The sequence below is a fragment of the Pagrus pagrus genome, assembly GCF_965226575.1.
Source record: "Pagrus pagrus genome assembly, chromosome: 2".
NCBI lineage: Eukaryota > Metazoa > Chordata > Actinopteri > Spariformes > Sparidae > Pagrus > Pagrus pagrus.
In genome coordinates this window covers 20,928,902-20,948,180 of record NC_140186.1, presented here as the reverse complement: position 1 = coordinate 20,948,180, position 19,279 = coordinate 20,928,902, and the positions used below count along the sequence as shown (strand labels likewise).

The window sequence follows — 19,279 nt, the reverse complement described above, 5'->3', positions numbered from 1 at the left end:
GATTATGGTAGGCTCCTGGCCAGTGTCTGCAGTCTGTGGCCCAAGGTAGCCCTTTGTGACCTATATTTACTCTTTATTATTTGAAAAAAATATTTGTATGACTCTGTATTGTAGGTGATTTGGATGTATGATTTGTAGCTGTTTATATTTTTTCATTAATTAATACATTGTAGCAGAAGTGTAGTTTTGTAATAATTTTCTGTGTTTTGTAGGTCTATGTTGTCGACTTTCCATGACGTCTGAATATTGACCTGAAGCGGCGGGACCACCTTAGCGATGTTTATCGTAGCCAGGCTCATACTTGGGGTATGTGTATAAGAGAACCATCTGTTGCATGTAGATCAAGTGATGTTGTAGACAATCTGAGTTGAAGAAAAAATGTAATTACTATAAAATCGCTTACTATTTTATATCTACAAGGTGACATAATTGCCATGGCTTTGTCATTGTCTACTTTCAACATGAGCAATGTAATGAATATGCTGGTTTTCTTGTGTAGGAGTGAAGTACTTTGATATTGCAGCACACTACCCTACTAGCGAGCCTGACCTATGGAGCAGAGATGGTGTAAGTACAGAACATGTTAATGAGAGACATATGTGGAAGAGGGATTATACTTGTTGTTATAATTAATATCACAAGATAAATTCATGACACATCACATTGATAGGACATCATTTTTAAAAGTCTGTTGAAATGTGTTGTCTTTGCAGGTCCACCTGAGTGACAATGAGGGGATACCGAGACTTGTGTCTTTGCTGGATTATTCTGCAGATTTACAGTTGCTGGAACCTGCACCTAAGGCAGAGGTGTCTCCCAGGCCATCAGCACCCATTAGACATGTCTGGCCAAAACTCGTTCTGACTGGGGAAGTCAAGGTGTCACGTCAACGAGACCCTTCTAAGTGGATGCTTGTTGGAGGCAACAAAAAGGTAATAAAATGTGTGCTGTAATTCTTGAAGTTGATGTTGATGAATTGATGAAAAAGTGTTTTTTGTAGACAGTTTGACTAGTATTAGTACGTATTCATTAAGACATACTTTACTATTTCTCTTTAAAGGGTACCCAGTTTGGGGAACCTGAACAATCCAGCGCCGCACCCAAAAGGCTGGCCCAGCATCAGGTTAGTGTTGTTTGTTTTGTGTAAAGTAGCATTGTGATATGTTGACTGATTAATGTGTACATTTTTGGGGGGGAAATTACATTGTTAGTAATAGTTGTCCTTGTGATTTGTCTCACAGGTTGACTGATTAATGTGTACATTTTTGGGGGGGAAATTACATTGTTAGTAATAGTTGTCCTTGTGATTTGTCTCACAGGTGGACTTGTCGCAAGTGGTTTTGAAAGTGTGCTTCGTTCGGCTATCACCTGTGAGATTTGACAGTGCAATTTTGGATGCAGCTTATGAGGATGTTGCATCACCTTCCTCTGAGCCTGTGGTGGGCCCTGCTGGCCCTCGAAGGAAAAGGGTAAGTTTTATTTAAATTATTTCTACAGGTTGAAGTCTTTGTGGCTTTTCCAGATCATAATGAATAGTCAATACGTTTAAAACGTCCAGTCACTCACAATCCCAGCCCCTCTCACCTGATGCTACGCACCCCTAGCCAAATCGGGGCCAAAACGCTGAAACTGGAAAAATAAAAGAAGAAAAAAAAATCGATTTGAATACAAATCAGATCAAAACTATTGTATTTATATAGCCCAAAATCACAATCACATTGCCTCAATGGGTTTTACAATCTGTGCAGTGAATGACATCCACTGTCCTTAGACCCTCGATTCGAGTGAGGAAATACTTGACATGTCGAGGAAAAAAAGAAAAACCTTTAACAGGGGGGAAAGAAAGAAGATGGAAGAAACCTTAGGAAGAGCCACAGAGGAGGGCTCCCTCTCCCAGGATGGACATTCATGCAATAGATGTCGCATGTACAGAACAGAACAACAAAATCACAGTTTATAAGTTGCATTGACAGAATATCTGATACAATTTATAATATATACAAAGTGTGTGGATCCAGGAGACGACTGAGCAGACCACATCGCCAAGTTGTGCCCAAGCCACAGGACCCCTCTCCACCGTTGTGATCTGGAGGAGGGCAGGTAATAATTAGCAGTAAAACAGAGAGATCCGAGTGAAGAGGCATCACATTTTACATAAATACAGAAGGAGATAGTAAAAAAGAGGAGAGCAATGCCCAGCGGAGCCCGGGGTATGACAATCCATATCCATCAATATGTGAGGCAGCAGGAGCCAGGAGAGGAAGATGGTCCCAAGGGCCAGAGGCCCATCAGAAGGGAACCTGAATAAAAAGAGAGGAAGAGGAAAATACAAAAAAAATAAGATCTTAATCTGAAAACATAAAATCTGCAACTGAAAAAAATGAGACCTCACATAAAAAATTCAAAAATAAATAACTTAAAAGAATATTGAAAAGAATATTAGAATTAAACCTAAATTATATTTAAATTAAATTTGCCTAGACTTATTTTAATTTTGAAAATGTTTTTGATTTTTTGTACTAATAGATCAACTCTTGAAGTTTCAGTTCCAAATTTGATTTTCTTTAAATCTTTTTTGTGGCCTTGATTTGGCTCCACATTCAGACAGCCTGAGTCCACCCCTATCCAAAGAGCATATATCATGTTGTACTTTATCTTAAATGTATCTGTAAATACCGCTCCAAGTTATTTGTCTCTGGTTCTACCTGACATGTTATTAAGGCCAACACCACTTGATATTTTCCTCAATTCGTCAAATAACCCCTCCAGTTCTACCACGTATCTGCTCAGAAACAGCTGCAGAGCATCCAGACCAACATCTGTTTGCAACATGACAACCGACTTAATCAGAGACATTTTGGTGTGTCAATAATAAGATGAATCGAGGCTCACTGTCACTCTGTCATGTTTCACCAGGACACTTGACATTAACAGAGACATTGTCAGTGTTATCATCAACACCTGTGTTTTCCTTCTATGACAAGTCAACATGTGTGCTGACAAAAGGGATACTTTCACAGAGGTCCACTAACATGTCCAGTGTTTTCTTAATTTCCAACATCCTGAAGGATCACAGCTCCCCTGTACAAATAGCACATAAAGCTCATGCAAATATGATCAGGTTTGTGTTTGTAAACCTGCTGCCTCCAAGTTTTCATCAAGAACAGAGCACACAGCTGTTAGAGCAGTTCATTATTTGTCCTCACACCCAGAAACAAAATGGTCTCCTACTACACTAACACTGTGCTGTGTCCAGGTTTTCACAGTGTCAGTCTGATTGAGATTGTTTGATTCAACATAACTTTATTTAGAAATATGAAGACGATTTCAAGTACAGTAACTAAGTTAAATCATCATTAAACATTAGCAAAATCTCTGAAGCTGAAGGAAAGCTTTTCTACGAGTTTCACTTGACAATATCTGTTCAATTGTCGCATCAACTGAATACTTTTCACATCCTGACGACTCACAAAGACTCACAAAGACCAACGAAAGTGACACAACCTACTTCCGAAATGTGAGATTTGAGCTCTTGTAAGTCTGCTGTGTTTTCTGTGTGTTTTATTATCACTAAAAGGGTTACATTGCTAACAGACTCTGGAATTAACACGCCAACACACAGTGTGAAGCTTATAATATAGAAATATTTGTCATTTACTCACCTAGACTAATGATAAATGTCATCTTATTAAATTCAATTCAATTTAACAAAACAATGGCTTGAGAAACTCCTCTGAAAGGACTGACGGGTTTTTTTTAAATGAATAATCTAGTCTCGCAAGTTTACCTAAATGTTGTTGCAGGATCAATCTAAAAAAATATTTCTTATACATTTTAGCACATTTTTAAAGCGAAATATCAAAGTTTAGGTCCATTTTCCATAAATTATTAAGAAGAAATAGAAGTCTGTCAACAAGTTATTGAAAAATAATTCAAAAGAAGATATCTCTCATAACGAATCAATATTAAATCTCAACCGGCTGAATCACATAGCCTATGAGAAGAAATAGCTAAGAGGAACTGCTATTATGTGTACTGTGAAAGAGGTCTATTGTGCTTTTCTCTACATGTAAAACCTCATTCTGACATAAGAGTGTATTATTGCAGGGTGATGTTGCCTACAAGTGTCCGTGCTGCAGGGACCAGAACCCAGAGTGTCAGCAAACTGCTGCTCCTGCCAGCCCTCCCAGGTAGAGGAAGCGGACCTCCTTTCGGACCTCCTTTCAGAACTTCTTGTGATGTGGAGAATTTGGTTTCCGCTCCTCAGCCCTCCACCTCAGATGCAGACATTCTTACATTTGCGGAGTTACTGGATTTGCTTCCAAGGCCTCAGGCCACCATCCCACCTGCCAGTGGTCTCCAATGTGGCGCCCAGACCATCCCATGTATGATGTAATAAAATGTTAGTTTCACTCCTCAGAGGGTTAGGCTTAGAATGGTTGTGTTCATCTGTACAATTTAGGCCCTGGATGTTGTATTGTCTGAAGATCAGGCCGCCTCAATCGACTCAGCCACCAGCCAAACCACCTCACAGAACCCGCTCTTCGCCACGCGCTTACCTGAGCCACCAGCAGAGCCAACCGGCAGAGCCACCTCATGGCTAAGTCAGCCGCCCAGCTACACGCCAGCCTCTGCTCCTACTACTTCCTTTGTTGCAACATAAAGTCCTTTAAACCTTCCCCAGCCTTGGTTTTCGCTTTTGGGTCCAACAATTACCTACACGAACCTTAAGTTATAAAAACACAGTGAACTATTAACCAATAAACGATTTATAGCAACAGAGGCCAGGTGTAGAGGCGCTACTATGGTGCTGCTTTATGTTTTATCTACGATAGAGGGCACTAGATCACATTTTCTTGCGCACCGGGCCACCGTACAGAGCACTAGATGTTAAGTTTTTACAGTTAGCAGACACTCATACTGTTGATGACTTGAAGACTTAATTTAGTTTCAGCTCTCCCTCTTTGCAGCAGAATCATTTGAAATGTAAAGTTATAATATTTTTACTCCATAGAAGTGGACAGCTCGTCTGAACTGAACAAAAAAGTATGTGTAGTATCTTCTTTTAAGTAAATCATCATATATGACAATAAACAATCTGAACAAGATGGTTATTTTGAAAAAAATTAAAATAAAAGTACAACACAAAGAGAGAAGTTTGTAGTTAAAAGCAGTGATGGAATTTAACTAATTACAAATACTCAAGTACTGTACTTAAGTACAATTTTGAGGCATTTGTAGTTTGAGTATTTCCATTTTCAGGACCCATAGTACACAATATTTACATACGTGTAAGTAGATGTATAATTTTGATACTTTAGAACATTTAATATCAGATATTTTCAGACTTTAAGTTCTCAAGTTCTATTTGTATATTTGACTTTCACTTTTGCCAAAGTAATATTTTAACAGGATATCTTTACTTTACTCAACTATGACTTTTTGATACTTTTTACAACACTGCTAAAAAGATCAGCCTCAGAGGGTACTCATTATTTATCCAACTTTTACTGCTATAGCCTGATAAAAGCTTTTGTTGAACCCACAGAAAGGATTGTGGAATTTGTTTTACAATCACTTAAAGAAATCTTTAGACATGATTCTTTTCAGCCACATGGACAGAAGGAAAGATAACTATGGTCGATAAGATAACTCACACAAGGGACAAGGAAGTCCAAATGCATTTGATAGTTTATCAATTTATTGCTGTTAGGCATTTGATAAAAAAAAGCCTTCAAATATTGGCATCATATGACATGTTATTAGTTTGATAATACAGTGTAAGGGTATCATACTCAATCTAAAAATATGCAGGATTTATCTCCATCAAAACATTCAAAAGTTAATTTGCTAATAGAAACCCCCTCTGCTTTGCTAAGCATAGCAAACAGAGCACAGTGAACACTAGCAATCAATGAAGTGTAAAAACAGTGAGAAATTACACATCAACCAAGCTTTAGAGATGATTGTACAACATGTATATTTATATTTATAGTGACACTAGCAAATGTGAACCACAGTTTGGAAATAAATCAAAACTTCCCAAAAGACCCATATTTTTGTGTGCAAAACGAGCATAAGATGAAATTGTGTTTTCCAAAAAACCTGTACAGTAACAGCACATGAACCTCCTGCACAGATAAAATTAAACTGAAATGGCTTGTGACAAGAGGAATGTTTGATGATATATCCATTAAATAGAAAAACAGACCAAGAAAAGTATGTGAAAGTATTTGTAGAAAAAAAAAAAAATCAGATTCACTGAGATGAATATATAATATGATTATTTGGCCATATATAAATGCATTACATGGAAAGTAACAGTAACACCATGGCCAGCTCCCTCATTTGTCACCTTGTACAAACCTTAAACACTGCACTCTCCTACCGTTACCAGCCACTCCTCAGTCTGACTGTTTCCACTGAGGTTATCACAACATGTCACAGTAGCTGTGATTAAGAGGACAACATTTCTTCAATCTGATTGAAATAATTCCTTTCAGAGATATTAGAGATCCATGCACCACAGCAAAGTCTGTGTCTCAAGGCTCCACACACACTTTGTGAGATTGCCAACTGTATGAAAATAACCACAAAACATGATAATGATCAATGTGGTACATTGTGCATTTGTTGAAATTATTGAGTAGCTGCAACAATGGTGAAGTGCAGCATCCTACAATGCATCTCTTAACAATTAAGGGAATTATGTGAGGTTCATTAATATAGTGATACAGAACTGGGTTATATGGAGAATTGCAACAAACGGCTCAATAAAATAGATAAAAGGAAGTCAACTCTCTAAGGGATTAAGGACCTTTTTGATAAATGCAGAGCGTTAGCGTTATCTGAGTACATATTCATTCAATATTGACTTGAATGGCATTCCATAGAAATAGGGCTGAGTTACTTATTTTAATTAAAGAGATTACAGCTAGAGGTTGCAAAGCAGGGACTCCAGGGAGACCTGTGAAATATAGAAAAGCCAACATTTATTATTTTGTGAAGTATTTTATAGTCTGTGTTTGTAATAGTCAGATGTCCGAATGATCTAAATCAGAGTTGTCACTTTTGTTAACATAAAACACCATAAAAACACGTCCCACACCTAAAACATCTACTCAGATGCACTTTCTTATTAAGGATGGTTACTTTGTTGCACTTACATACTGCTCTAGATGTTTGAAGTTGAGCTCATTTTAATTAGGCTACTTTTGATAGTGTATGATCTCCACAACAATGCATCACATTCTATGAATAAACTGACCTGCCTGCAGGAGAAATTCCAACTCAATCTGAATTCCTGAAGCCCTGTGTTAATATGAAATTGTCCATATCATCACCTCTATCCTAACTTTTAACTGCCGCAACAATCAAAGAACTAGGCTACAGTTAATCAACAAACAATGCTGTGGATCACCTGTGTGTTAGATGTTCAAGTAAAGTTAATGAGCAGAACTTTCCACAGTAGATAAAAGATCAACTCAGCAACAGATCCACGAGGAGAAATGGATAAAATGTTCCAGTCTCTCAACCACATGAGGACAGTTCACCATATGTGAGACAGGGGAGTGATTCAGGTTGTTCTCCCCACACAGCAACACATAACGAAAAGTTCAGTTCATCTCTACAATCTGTTAAAGTTTGTTTTAAACTGTATTATTAATTTCAAATAAAGATAATGAAAATGAACAATGGTCTCTTTCAGCTGCTAAGATGTGGGAATGACCACTGAAGCACCGCCCAGTGAAGCTCGCGCCATGTCTTCTCTACTACGTCCGCAGATAAGATTTATATTGCGCATGCCTGTCTCTTTGCAACAGACTTGAAGCGGTAAACTCCAAGTTACAAGATGAGTGGAAGAGGCAAGGGAGGTAAAGGACTCGGTAAAGGAGGCGCTAAGCGTCATCGTAAAGTCCTCCGAGATAACATCCAGGGAATCACCAAGCCCGCTATCCGCCGTCTGGCTCGCCGCGGTGGAGTCAAGCGTATCTCCGGTCTGATCTACGAGGAGACCCGCGGTGTGCTCAAGGTTTTCCTGGAGAACGTGATCCGCGATGCCGTCACCTACACCGAGCACGCCAAGAGAAAGACTGTGACCGCCATGGATGTGGTGTATGCGCTGAAGAGGCAGGGACGCACCCTGTACGGCTTCGGAGGTTAAACCGATAATTCATCAGATCTACAACAACAAAGGTCCTTTTAAGGGCCGCCCACACATCCAAAAGAGAGCGTTTGTTTTCTCCTGTTAACGTATTTTATTTATCTGTAGAAAAACATATCATTGACATTACCCAACGATCCCTACCTCTTCCCAGATCTGTAATGCCCATATAGCTACCAAATAGTCAGGTCAGTCAGTTGGAGAAACTTTGGTACAACTGTTGAATTGAGTGTGGCTGAACCGTCACAACCCATTCGGTTTACTACCCTGTATGAGCTCCAATTTTTATTTTATACAAATTGTTGCAATAATGGTCACTGGTGATTAAAATGGCATGAATTACGAGATTAAATTTGTCTCCAACCAATAGCATCATTTAATCTCCTGATCGGTAACTACTCCACTTCTGTCATCGACGTACTATTGTGAGAATAATTATACATTTCATAATTGCATTTAAAAATCAGTTCGAGGAATACCAGAAATGACACGGGTGAGTTTAGGTAATCAAATAATTTAATTGTTCGAATGTTAAAGTTAAACAGATGCAGACAATGTAACTCTTAAATATAACACGTTAAATGACAGTTGATTTCTTCATGATTAACATTTTTAATAACAGTTGACACAACAAATCCATGTGGAACGAAGCTTTTCAGAGGAAGTGGTGGCTCTTAGAAGAGCCTTTGGGTTGTTGATGTCAGGTTGAGTTTACTTGGAGCTGGTGTACTTGGTCACGGCCTTTGTTCCCTCAGACACAGCGTGCTTGGCCAGCTCACCGGGCAGCAGCAGGCGGACGGCGGTCTGGATCTCCCTAGAGGTGATGGTGGAGCGCTTGTTGTAGTGAGCCAGACGGGAGGCCTCACCGGCGATGCGCTCGAAGATGTCGCTCACAAAGGAGTTCATGATGCCCATGGCCTTGGAGGAGATGCCGGTGTCGGGGTGGACCTGCTTCAGCACCTTGTACACGTAGATGGCGTAGCTCTCCTTCCTGGTCTTTCGCCTCTTCTTGCCTCCCTTTCCAGCGGTCTTTGTCACCGCTTTCTTGGAGCCCTTCTTGGGCGCAGACTTTGCTGGTTCAGGCATTCTTGTTTCTTCGCTTAGTTCAGCGACGAATGTGTTTGACTACTGAGAGCAACTCTTTTGTATAGACTCCATGCAAATAGTACTGTGTGATTTCCCTCCTGTGATTGGTTGAGCTGCTCACTGTGGCCTCGCTGTGAGAGCTGACATGCAGAAGGACGTGGTGAAACTATCTGTGACCAACACAAAGGAAACACCTTGGGAAAGACTCTTACTAAAAGTGTTCGGTGTGACCACAGACCACACAGCCTGAGTCTTCTACATTTAATAAGTCTTTGTTACAAAATCATAAACTGTTCTCAGTGAAGACGCTACATTTTAATGCTAGATGTTACAATGTGATGTTAGGTGTTGCAGCTTTTTTCAGGATGAAAGAGTTAGAAATAGTGAAAGCAGGCTTCATTTACAGTGCATGATAAATGAGTAAATAACTGATGATAAATATAAAAATTTAAGTTTTTGTTTTTTTTAACATTGTCTCTACACAGATCGCCAAACATAGGTATAGATGAGATTAAAGATGAGGGAATACAGGCCATCCATCAGTTAAAAGCCCTGGTCCAGACTGTCTGCCACTGAGTTTTATTAGTAGCTAAGTCTTAAACCTCCTCACGTTGATGTATAATGAAGGTCTGCACACGTTGTGATATGTTTATCGTATAGAAGTGGTGATGACACTAATATAATTAATTACAGACATCTGACCATTGGGACTACAGACTGAAATAATGATGAACTGATTGAATGATATATTGGATGAAATTACACATTGATAGCCACCCTTGTTTAAAGGGGCACTATGTCGTTTTAGAAAACAATTTTGAACTCAGAATTTTTTTTTTATATTTACACCATTAATGAGGGTTTTTTTCATCAACTGAATAAACAGGCTCTTCTCAGAGAAAATAAGGTTCCCAGAATACTGTCTGTTTGGTGGACCACCTTTCTGGCTACAAACAAAGTAAAATAGTGTAGAATTGTCTTGTCCTTTAAAGTTAGTTTGTGTATTCAGTGACAAAAACAAAGTTAGTTTATTTAGTTTTGGATAGATTCTCTATTCTTCTTGGAGCATTCGTAATTTTTTAGATTTTTTTTCTTTCAGTGTCCACCTTATCAGTCATATCTTAAACAGAAAGTCAAAAAGTGAAAAAGTTTAATTTTCAAAACGAGGACAATAAGTTTGATAACAGATGATGGAGCTGTCCATGGTGCTTGTGCATGCTGACAGGTGGCATTCCTGCTACGGCAGATATAGTATATTTATTTTCATTTAATTTTTTGAAAGATTTATATTTTGTTACATAGCATGTGTAACAAAAGCAAAATGTGTTTCAGGAAATAATGTAAACTATTCCTTTTCACATTCCATCATGTCAATTAAAAAACATTTGTAGCCTGATTTTTGTCATTTATTGTATTATTAAACACTGCTAATGCAAAACACTTTTTAACCCCAGGTAGTGTGTGGTATGCGATACGTTTTGTACACTGATCTACTGATACAACAGGTCCAACGGTTGGTTCTGACTCTTTTAAAATCCTCATAATCATCTCAATCAGTGATTCGTTTTGATTAAACTGTTTTTATAATGCTCTCAGAAGAAAACGTCAATAAGTTTATCTGAACTGCCAAATCACTGTGAGACCTTGAAGGAAGTCCAAATCCTTAATTTCAGTCTCAGCAGAATACAAGTGTGAAAATTAAGTCTTTCAATATCCAGCAATGATACAGGCTATAGGTCTACATTACCAAAGCAGTGTCGCTGTTACAATTTAAAGATACTTCAGCTCCTATGATGTCATTAATTGTTCACAGTAGATCTATTGAGAGTTTATTTATATTAAAACGAGTCCTCAGCAGGAGAAATGTTGACAGCCACAGTGAGCTGCTCTGTCTAACACCACAACCCTCGGCCATCTTCAGTGTGTTTGCTGCTGCCAGAATAACTTGAATTTATTACAAAATGATCACCGACAGATGGTTGTTTTTACTTTGAGTCCCTGAACAAACACGTTGACCAGCTGGAAAACTGCTTTTGACGGAGCTCTGATGCATTTTAAAACATTTTAGGAGGGAAATGAGTGGGAAAAGTCGCTGAGCAGTGCTGGTCACGACGGTGAAAGTGTGAGGTTTGGAGGCTCCTCCAACAAAATGCAGAGAGCATCAGAGCTCTACATGACTTCAATATGAAGAGACACAAGTCCGCTATCGGCTCCTTCACTGTCAGCCTCCAACACTTCTCCCACATTTAGTCTGGAGTCTTTTATCGATGAAGAGAAAGCACAAGTGGCCCGGCATTCAGACTGCCCAGAGGAGACACGGCCTGGGTTGAGTCTCAACGGTTCTCATGGTGTGTTTAAGGACAGCCTCCTGCTCTGCATTCTCCATTCGTCCAGTCAGACTCTCGTGTTGTCGTGAGTAGGATCAGAACTTTGACACAAAATGGCAGAAGTAGCTCCAGCTCCCGCCGCCGCCCCGGCTAAAGCCGCCAAGAAGAAGGTTACCAAGCCGAAGACGGCTGGCCCCAGCGTCAGAGACCTCATCGTGAAGGCTGTGTCCGCATCCAAGGAGAGAAGCGGCGTGTCTCTCGCCGCTCTCAAGAAGGCTCTTTCCGCCGGAGGCTACGATGTGGACAAGAACAAGGCCCGCGTCAAGACCGCCGTCAAGGCTCTGGTGCTCAAGGGGACTCTGGTCCAGACCAAGGGGACCGGAGCATCCGGCTCCTTCAAGATGAGCAAGAAGGTGGCTGAGCCCAAAGCCAAGAAGCCGGTTAAGAAGGCTCCTGCTAAAGCCAAGAAGCCCGCAGCCAAGAAACCCGCAGCGGCTAAGAAGCCCAAAGCTGCGGCCAAGAAGCCAGCAGCCGCCAAGAAGTCCCCGAAGAAGGCCAAGAAACCTGTGGCGGCCAAGAAACCAGCCAAGAGCCCCAAGAAGGCCACCAAGAGCCCCAAGAAAGTGGTTAAGAAGGCCCCTGCAACCAAGAAGGCTCCCGCAAAGAAGGTTGCCAAGCCCAAAGCCAAGAAGGCAGCACCCAAGAAGAAGTGAGCTGTCACTACAACATCACACGTCCCGGTTAAAGGCTCTTTTAAGAGCCACCCACACCATCCTTAAAGAGCTCAGTCCTGTTCCTGTAGCCTACTGTTTGTCATATCCATGAATATAACATTTATTTAGTAATGCAGAGAACCAAAACAAACATACGAGCAAAACAAAGCTTCCCTCATCTCAGGTACGATAACGATCACAGTCCACCATCAGTGTAGGCTAATATCTGACAGAGTGTAGCCTACATACATATAGCCTATACCGCCATCCGCTCCGCTGCACCTTAGCACTCAGGGAATCACATACATTTAAGCCTGTAAACTATAGCCTACTGCTTTTACACCCTCATTTTTTTATACACACTTATATATAATATGTAAATATTTATAGGAACATTTTTAATGTCATTGTATTATTGCATGTTTTTCCTTTATACATAGGCTACTTATCGCTTTTGTGCAAAATATTTGCTCTACACTTTATTTCTATTGCATTGTGTTATAAGCCTTTGTTGTTTTCAGATATCCACCCTATTCATGGTGTTTCTTTAGCCTTTCCCTCTCATACATTATATTGTCTCATATCTTCATAGTTTATTTTTACTGCTATTGTTTTTATCTATTCCTTCATACACTAAACTTACTTATTACCATTTGTGTAGTAAAGCATCTCTCAGCTGAAGAATTTCAAATGTGTACTTGAGTGACCGCAGTGACATGTTGACACTTAAATGTTGAATACAGAACAATGAATCCAACAATCAGTGCTGAATAATGGCCCTGATCATGTCAATCAGTTTTTATTATTTTTAATATTCTTTATTAGAAAATGACAAAAAAGTGTTATATCCTACTACAATAATAAGATGTAATAAGCCAAATTAGACAAAACCTAGAAATAATATGGTCTTTATTAGATATTAAACATATAAACATATATTAGGCATTGATTTATTATCCAGTTGTTTTTAGTTCTTTTTAAATTGGTTTAAGATAAGTATTTCAACGGTTAACATTCCTTTATCCTTTTCCTCCCTGCAAAATATACTGAAATAAACCTGAAAAACAATTTGAAATTGAAAAACATATGACAATCTGTTACTTCATGTGTTACCTATATATTACATTACAATGTTACTGTCTGTGTACAGAAATACATGACTTATTACACTACTTTTTTGTTACTTTCAACAGAATGCTTAAATAACCAAGATAGAATAACTAAGTAGCCTAGACAGGGTCAGTGCATTGCTACCATCCTGTGGTGACTCACTGAGCTCAGTTCATCTGGATCCCCTGCATTGATGGATGGGCAGGCTCAATTTGAGTTTAAAGTCTTTTAAAGGATATTTGGGTTGTTGACAAATAAGAAGCAAAAAATCATTCTTTTGTAAAACACATTTTTTGAAGAAAAAATGTATAAATATATATATATATATATATATATATTCAAGTAGTTTGAAATCTGAAATTTGAGAATATATAAGTGATCACTAACTTTTTCAATTATTTCACAGTTTTTTTAACATCTTCTCTGACCATAAATATGTCCTATGGTGTGACGTAAAAAAAATTAAGGAAAACAACCTTAAATACTACACAAATAGCATGAGACAGATTCATCTTAATTGTGAGATACTTATTTTCATATAGTGTTATTTATTTGATGAGAAATTATGAATAACATTATTTTTTCCCCATGACTTGTTGAACATTTTCAATAAATGCAATAAATGCGAGTCTAACTTTGATGTCAAGGTTGAAATGATAATAATTCAAGGTGAATGATGATTATATATCCCCTAATGCAATACTCAACCTTTTTTAAAGCTATTTTTGACATACAAAGACATTTTTGGTTCTTTTATGTGTGTTACACCATACGACATTATGTCACACTAAAGGACAAAACAGAAAATATTTTAATTAATGTAGCTATTGCATTTAAAAACACTGAAAATGGTCAAGGGAATAACAATTGTTTTAAAAAAAAATCTTATTTAATTGTTTAAAATACACCGAAGGACAAATATGTCAGGACAAGAGACCTTGTCCTGACATATTTGTCCTTCGGTGTGACAGCTAAAGGTGTCACACCGAAGAACATTTCTGTCACACTAAAGGACATTTCAGCCTTTTGTGTGAGTTAATTACCATGATATTCCTAGCTAACCTGTCTTTAGCAGTTAGCAGTTAGCATTTGTATAATTTTCCATAATTATGTAGTTTAACCAACAGTTTTTAATTGAAAAATAACTGAACTGAACTGAACTGAACTCAGTTGATCTGGACCTCATGCATTGATGGATGGATACACAGGCTCAATTAGAGTTTAAAGTCTTTTAAAGGATATTTACGTAGAAATCATCTTTAAACAGTCTGACTACAACGTTGTTGATGTTTTAACAGAACATCCCATCTTACTGCGTTCACCCCATAGTGAAATTAAAGCTTGACAAAATGTTTTTATTCTTTTTCTTACTTTCAATACACCACGTTTCATTCCTTTAGGTTTTATACCTAAAACATACAATTATTCACTTGTCATTTTCTGCATTTGCTGTCTCAATAATTACTAATTTCTTTTTTTAATGCATGAACATGCATAAAACTTTTTTTTTCACAACAATGAAACATTATGATGAAGCATGCAGTACTATAGATGTAAAGATATCTACTTCTACTTTACTTAACAATACAATTCCTCATGATACAGCATGAACTACTACAGCACAAGCATACCATCAATCCTTACTGCAGGTGATTGTTGAAGTGTGTGTAGGTGAACAGTCATCAGCTATTATAAGGCCCGTCAGTCAATCTCAAGTTTATAACTAGTATCCTAAGACACTTTAATTATAATTCACATGTTTATTGTTGACAGTGTATCAGAACAAATAATTACTGATAAGTGAGGCCATTTGACAGTCTGAAGATTGTCTCAAGAAATCAACAGCCAGGTCATTAAGACTGTTTAAGCTGAGTAATTGTTGGAAGAGAGGAAAGAGAAAAAAAATATAATATATATATATGTAGGAGACACACTAGTAGGCCTAATAATTGTAATTTTTTAATCACTGGCGATTAATAAAACACTCGTTAATGGGGCACCACCTCCGATGTTTTGTCTATTTGAATAATCCGGAGGTAATTAATCAAATCCGACTAAACAAGGTTAACTTGTAGCCTATCAATTCTAATCAATTTTAGATCAATTTATTCAATCTCATAAATGAAGTAGTGAATTCTACACAGTTTCCATCGGTTCTCCACATTAAAAACAAACCTGCACAGACAATGACATACGGTTAAATATGTTTATTGACTAAATAATTCAGATTAAATAAATGAAATGGCAATTTAAATGAATAACAACAGGTAACAGGACATGTGAATAACTAAGTCATGGGTTATTAGTGGAATATGGGCTGATGGTGAGATCACGAGTTAGGTTGAAACATTTAAATATTACGAGAGTAATTTTAATACTAACAAATCCTAACTGAATTTCTCTTAAACTAAAAGATCAGAACCCTAAGACACCAACTCATCATGTGTGAATCCAGCTGTTATGGGTGATGGAGAGCCTACTTTCTTAGCAGAGTGGCGGAGTCAGCGGCGGAGGGTTTCTCTCCGGTGGTTTGCGACTCTAGCCGGAAGTCCCGGTCCAATGGCCGAGTGTCAGCTCGTCCGATATCAGCTGGTTGGGGACCACGGTCCGATGTCTTAGGAAGAGTGTGGCTGGTCCAGTACCGAGCCGGTGACGATTCTGGCTCACTGCCCAGCGGGGAGTTGCCACTTGAGAGCGTGGTGGGTCAGAGTCGTTCTGGCTTGTCAAAGTCTGTCTTTCGTTGGAAACCACTTGCACGGTTTCAGACACAGCAAGTTGCTGTAGTGTCGTGATGATGATTTTAATAAAGATGTTCTTCTTCGTTGCTTCGAGTGGTGGTTCTCAGGCTCTGACTTTGTAAACTAAATTTAACTTCTTGGATAAAATAACGGAGGATGATACGTTGATCAGGCGGATCTTCCGTTGTTACTTAATACAAGATAATCTAAATTAAGTTCACTTCCTCTAAATCAGGTTACGATACTTAACTGTATAATAAAATTAAAACAGAACTTCGTTCTGGTACAAACTTAATAAAAAGAAGCTAATCAATAGGCTACTGCGAAAAATATAAAAATGAGGAAAAATCAACACGTGAGCGCTTCTGCTGATATCGCTGTCTTGCGTGTTTCAAAGTAAAAGTAAAGAAAAATTCAAGACGAGAGTTTCAAAAATAAGAGTGAGACTAAAAATAACTAACACAAAACAAAAGCTTAAAACAAAAACTGTAAAACACTGAAAACAACTGAAACAACTAAACAACTTGAAACTGAGGAGAGAAGTGATGTCTCTGTTTTGTTGTCTCCAAAAGGCGGGCGGGCCTGGGGGCAGGACTGCCAGCTTTTTGTCTCCAAGTAGATAGTGGTGAGTGTGAAGATTCACAGGAACTCACTAAAACTAAACGATAGTTTTAAACGTTTCAAAACCGTGCTTCACCTTTCACAGAATCTCACCATGGCTCAATAGATGGACTTTGTCTATCGTGAAAAAGGATTATGTCATGATTAAAAATCACTGAACAATTAAAGGAAATTAAAACTGGATCAAAATAAAAACACACTTGAATATACCGTAGAACTGGTAGAATGTATCACTTATACTTATTCCTCCTAGTTCTAGCTTAATACTTGTTAAAACAAAACATATCAGAAACATTTACTGGTTATCAAGGAACTTATTACACAAAAGATCTCCTGAAGGTCTGTCCCAATCGTACCAAGGCTTATCATCAGGAGGTGCTGTGGTTTCACCGAACACAGGACACATTAAACATTAAATCTTGATTTCAGTCAAATTTCATCACAGAGACACGGGGAAAAGTTCAGTGTTATCAACTTCTTTAGCTGTTTCTTAATCTGTTAAACTTAAGAGCATAAGTTCCTGGTTTAATGAGGGCTGGGAAAACAGAGGAGAGGCCCACAGTGCTTTTACTCTGGAGGGTGTACTTGATAATCCTTGTCACAAGGAGACAAGAAGACACAGAACATCAGAGTCGTTACCTAATTTACAATTGCAAAGAAATAAGTTATAACACATGATTATGACAGTTCTTCTGTTCCTCTTCATCTCTGAAGGAGATTCATTTCATGATGAACTCGACCGACCTGAGAGACAAAGGAGTGTTCATCTTGAGTGGGGGAAAAGGGCAAAAGGGGTTATTCAAGCTGTAAATAAAGAAGAGGGGTTTTTCCTGTGATGCGTCAATCTGACGGTTTCATTGGAAGCAAAACAAGTCAGGTGAAGAGGTGAGAGACTTCATGGCGTCGCTTTCCTGAAAACAGTCAGCTTGCAGATGAGGAGTAATTAATGCAAGAGCAGAACCTCAATGGAATGTAGAGGCGATGGACATGTGTTACACATATATATATATATATAAATAAGCCTATTATTATGCTACCTGTAGTCATTCATATGTTGTATTCAATCAAGTTGCAACGATCATATCTAATTACAGATCAGTGAAGGAAGCAGCTCTGTAGAAGAAGTGAGGGGGCTCTGAAAAGAGCCGTTGTGGTTTGTGGAGCAGCAGACAAGTTAAGCGCGCTCTCCGCGGATGCGGCGGGCCAGCTGGATGTCCTTGGGCATGATGGTGACCCTCTTGGCGTGGATGGCGCACAGGTTGGTGTCCTCGAACAGTCCGACCAGGTAAGCCTCGCTGGACTCCTGCAGAGCCATGACAGCTGAGCTCTGGAAGCGCAAGTCGGTCTTGAAGTCCTGAGCGATTTCTCTGACCAGGCGCTGGAAGGGCAGCTTGCGGATGAGCAGCTCGGTGGATTTCTGGTAGCGACGGATCTCTCTCAGAGCCACGGTACCGGGCCTGTAACGGTGAGGCTTCTTCACACCGCCGGTGGCCGGGGCGCTCTTACGGGCAGCCTTGGTGGCCAGCTGCTTCCTGGGAGCTTTGCCTCCGGTGGACTTACGAGCGGTCTGCTTGGTTCTTGCCATTGCTTCTTCTTCCTCTGAACAAACAGGAGAAACGTGTAGTGAAGAGAGGAGACCGGCTGCTCTTAAACTGTGGGACCGGTTGTGAAACGGTGACGCTGCTTCAGACCTCCGGCTCCTGATTGGTTAGCGGCTCCTCTCGGAGCTCTGCGCCGCCTGGAGGAGTCGAGCCCCGCCTGAATCTCCGCTGCTTATTGTTCAAAAAGACCGCCTTAATTCAGCCAGGGGCCCCTCTGCTGAAAGCCTCTTCTCTGGTTGGTCTGTTGGAGACCCGCACACGCTCCGCGGACATAAAAAGGAGGGTTGTGAGTGTCAGCAGCAAATTTTCTCTGAGTCGAGACTCTAGAAAGACCTGAATCATGAGCGGAAGAGGCAAAACCGGCGGCAAAGCCAGAGCAAAGGCAAAGACCCGCTCCTCCCGTGCCGGGCTCCAGTTCCCAGTCGGCCGTGTCCACAGGCTGCTGCGTAAAGGTAACTATGCACAGCGTGTGGGTGCCGGCGCCCCCGTCTACCTGGCGGCCGTGCTGGAGTACCTGACCGCTGAGATCCTGGAGTTGGCTGGAAACGCTGCCCGCGACAATAAGAAGACTCGTATCATCCCCCGTCATCTGCAGCTGGCTGTCCGCAACGACGAGGAGCTCAACAAGCTCCTGGGTGGAGTGACCATCGCTCAGGGCGGCGTGCTGCCCAACATCCAGGCTGTCCTGCTGCCCAAGAAGACCGAGAAGGCCGCCAAGAAGTAAATGATCCTGCTTGAGACCAACAACACAAAGGCTCTTTTAAGAGCCACACACTCACTTCTGATAAAGAGCAGTGTTATGTCTACGTGATGATCCAGTAGTTCATAGTGGTCCGACTCGATCACTGTCGCACAGAAAATGCTTATCTTTTCAACAAAAATTGCAGTAGTTACGATATCATTATAATGCATTATTACA

General features: G+C 39.7%; 5 protein-coding genes across 5 annotated transcripts; 3 read left to right on the top strand and 2 right to left on the bottom strand.

The window, feature by feature from the left end:
- The first annotated feature begins 7,839 nt into the window (after positions 1 to 7,839).
- Positions 7,840 to 8,319, top strand: LOC311249530 (histone H4). Its single transcript, XM_084340623.1, has one exon. It carries the CDS (start codon positions 7,853 to 7,855, stop codon positions 8,162 to 8,164), a length of 312 nt encoding a protein of 103 aa, XP_084196749.1. The 5' UTR covers positions 7,840 to 7,852; the 3' UTR covers positions 8,165 to 8,319.
- Positions 8,320 to 8,662: 343 nt separating this feature from the next.
- On the bottom strand, positions 8,663 to 9,383 carry LOC311249451 (histone H2B 1/2). The gene has a single exon (XM_084340503.1). The coding sequence runs from the start codon at positions 9,248 to 9,250 to the stop codon at positions 8,876 to 8,878; it is 375 nt and encodes a 124-aa protein (XP_084196629.1). The 5' UTR covers positions 9,251 to 9,383; the 3' UTR covers positions 8,663 to 8,875.
- A 2,307-nt stretch (positions 9,384 to 11,690) lies between these two features.
- Positions 11,691 to 12,306, top strand: LOC311249430 (histone H1-like; the record flags this gene model as incomplete). The annotated part of the gene is made up of 1 exon (XM_084340450.1): positions 11,691 to 12,306. The coding sequence occupies one exon, from the start codon at positions 11,691 to 11,693 to the stop codon at positions 12,288 to 12,290; it is 600 nt and encodes a 199-aa protein (XP_084196576.1). The 3' UTR covers positions 12,291 to 12,306.
- A 5,567-nt stretch (positions 12,307 to 17,873) lies between these two features.
- LOC311269503 (histone H3.2) lies at positions 17,874 to 18,353 on the bottom strand. The gene has a single exon (XM_084373688.1). It carries the CDS (start codon positions 18,342 to 18,344, stop codon positions 17,934 to 17,936), a length of 411 nt encoding a protein of 136 aa, XP_084229814.1. The 5' UTR covers positions 18,345 to 18,353; the 3' UTR covers positions 17,874 to 17,933.
- Positions 18,354 to 18,692: 339 nt separating this feature from the next.
- Positions 18,693 to 19,095, top strand: LOC311266160 (histone H2A-like). Its single transcript, XM_084368365.1, has one exon. The coding sequence runs from the start codon at positions 18,701 to 18,703 to the stop codon at positions 19,082 to 19,084; it is 384 nt and encodes a 127-aa protein (XP_084224491.1). The 5' UTR covers positions 18,693 to 18,700; the 3' UTR covers positions 19,085 to 19,095.
- The last annotated feature ends 184 nt before the right edge of the window (positions 19,096 to 19,279 follow it).

Bases quoted from the DNA above. Each gene is read 5' to 3' on its own strand.
- LOC311269503 (XM_084373688.1), bottom strand. From the start codon at position 18,344: ATGGCAAGAACCAAGCAGACCGCTCGTAAGTCCACCGGAGGCAAAGCT.
- LOC311249530 (XM_084340623.1), top strand. From the start codon at position 7,853: ATGAGTGGAAGAGGCAAGGGAGGTAAAGGACTCGGTAAAGGAGGCGCT.
- LOC311249451 (XM_084340503.1), bottom strand. From the start codon at position 9,250: ATGCCTGAACCAGCAAAGTCTGCGCCCAAGAAGGGCTCCAAGAAAGCG.
- LOC311266160 (XM_084368365.1), top strand. From the start codon at position 18,701: ATGAGCGGAAGAGGCAAAACCGGCGGCAAAGCCAGAGCAAAGGCAAAG.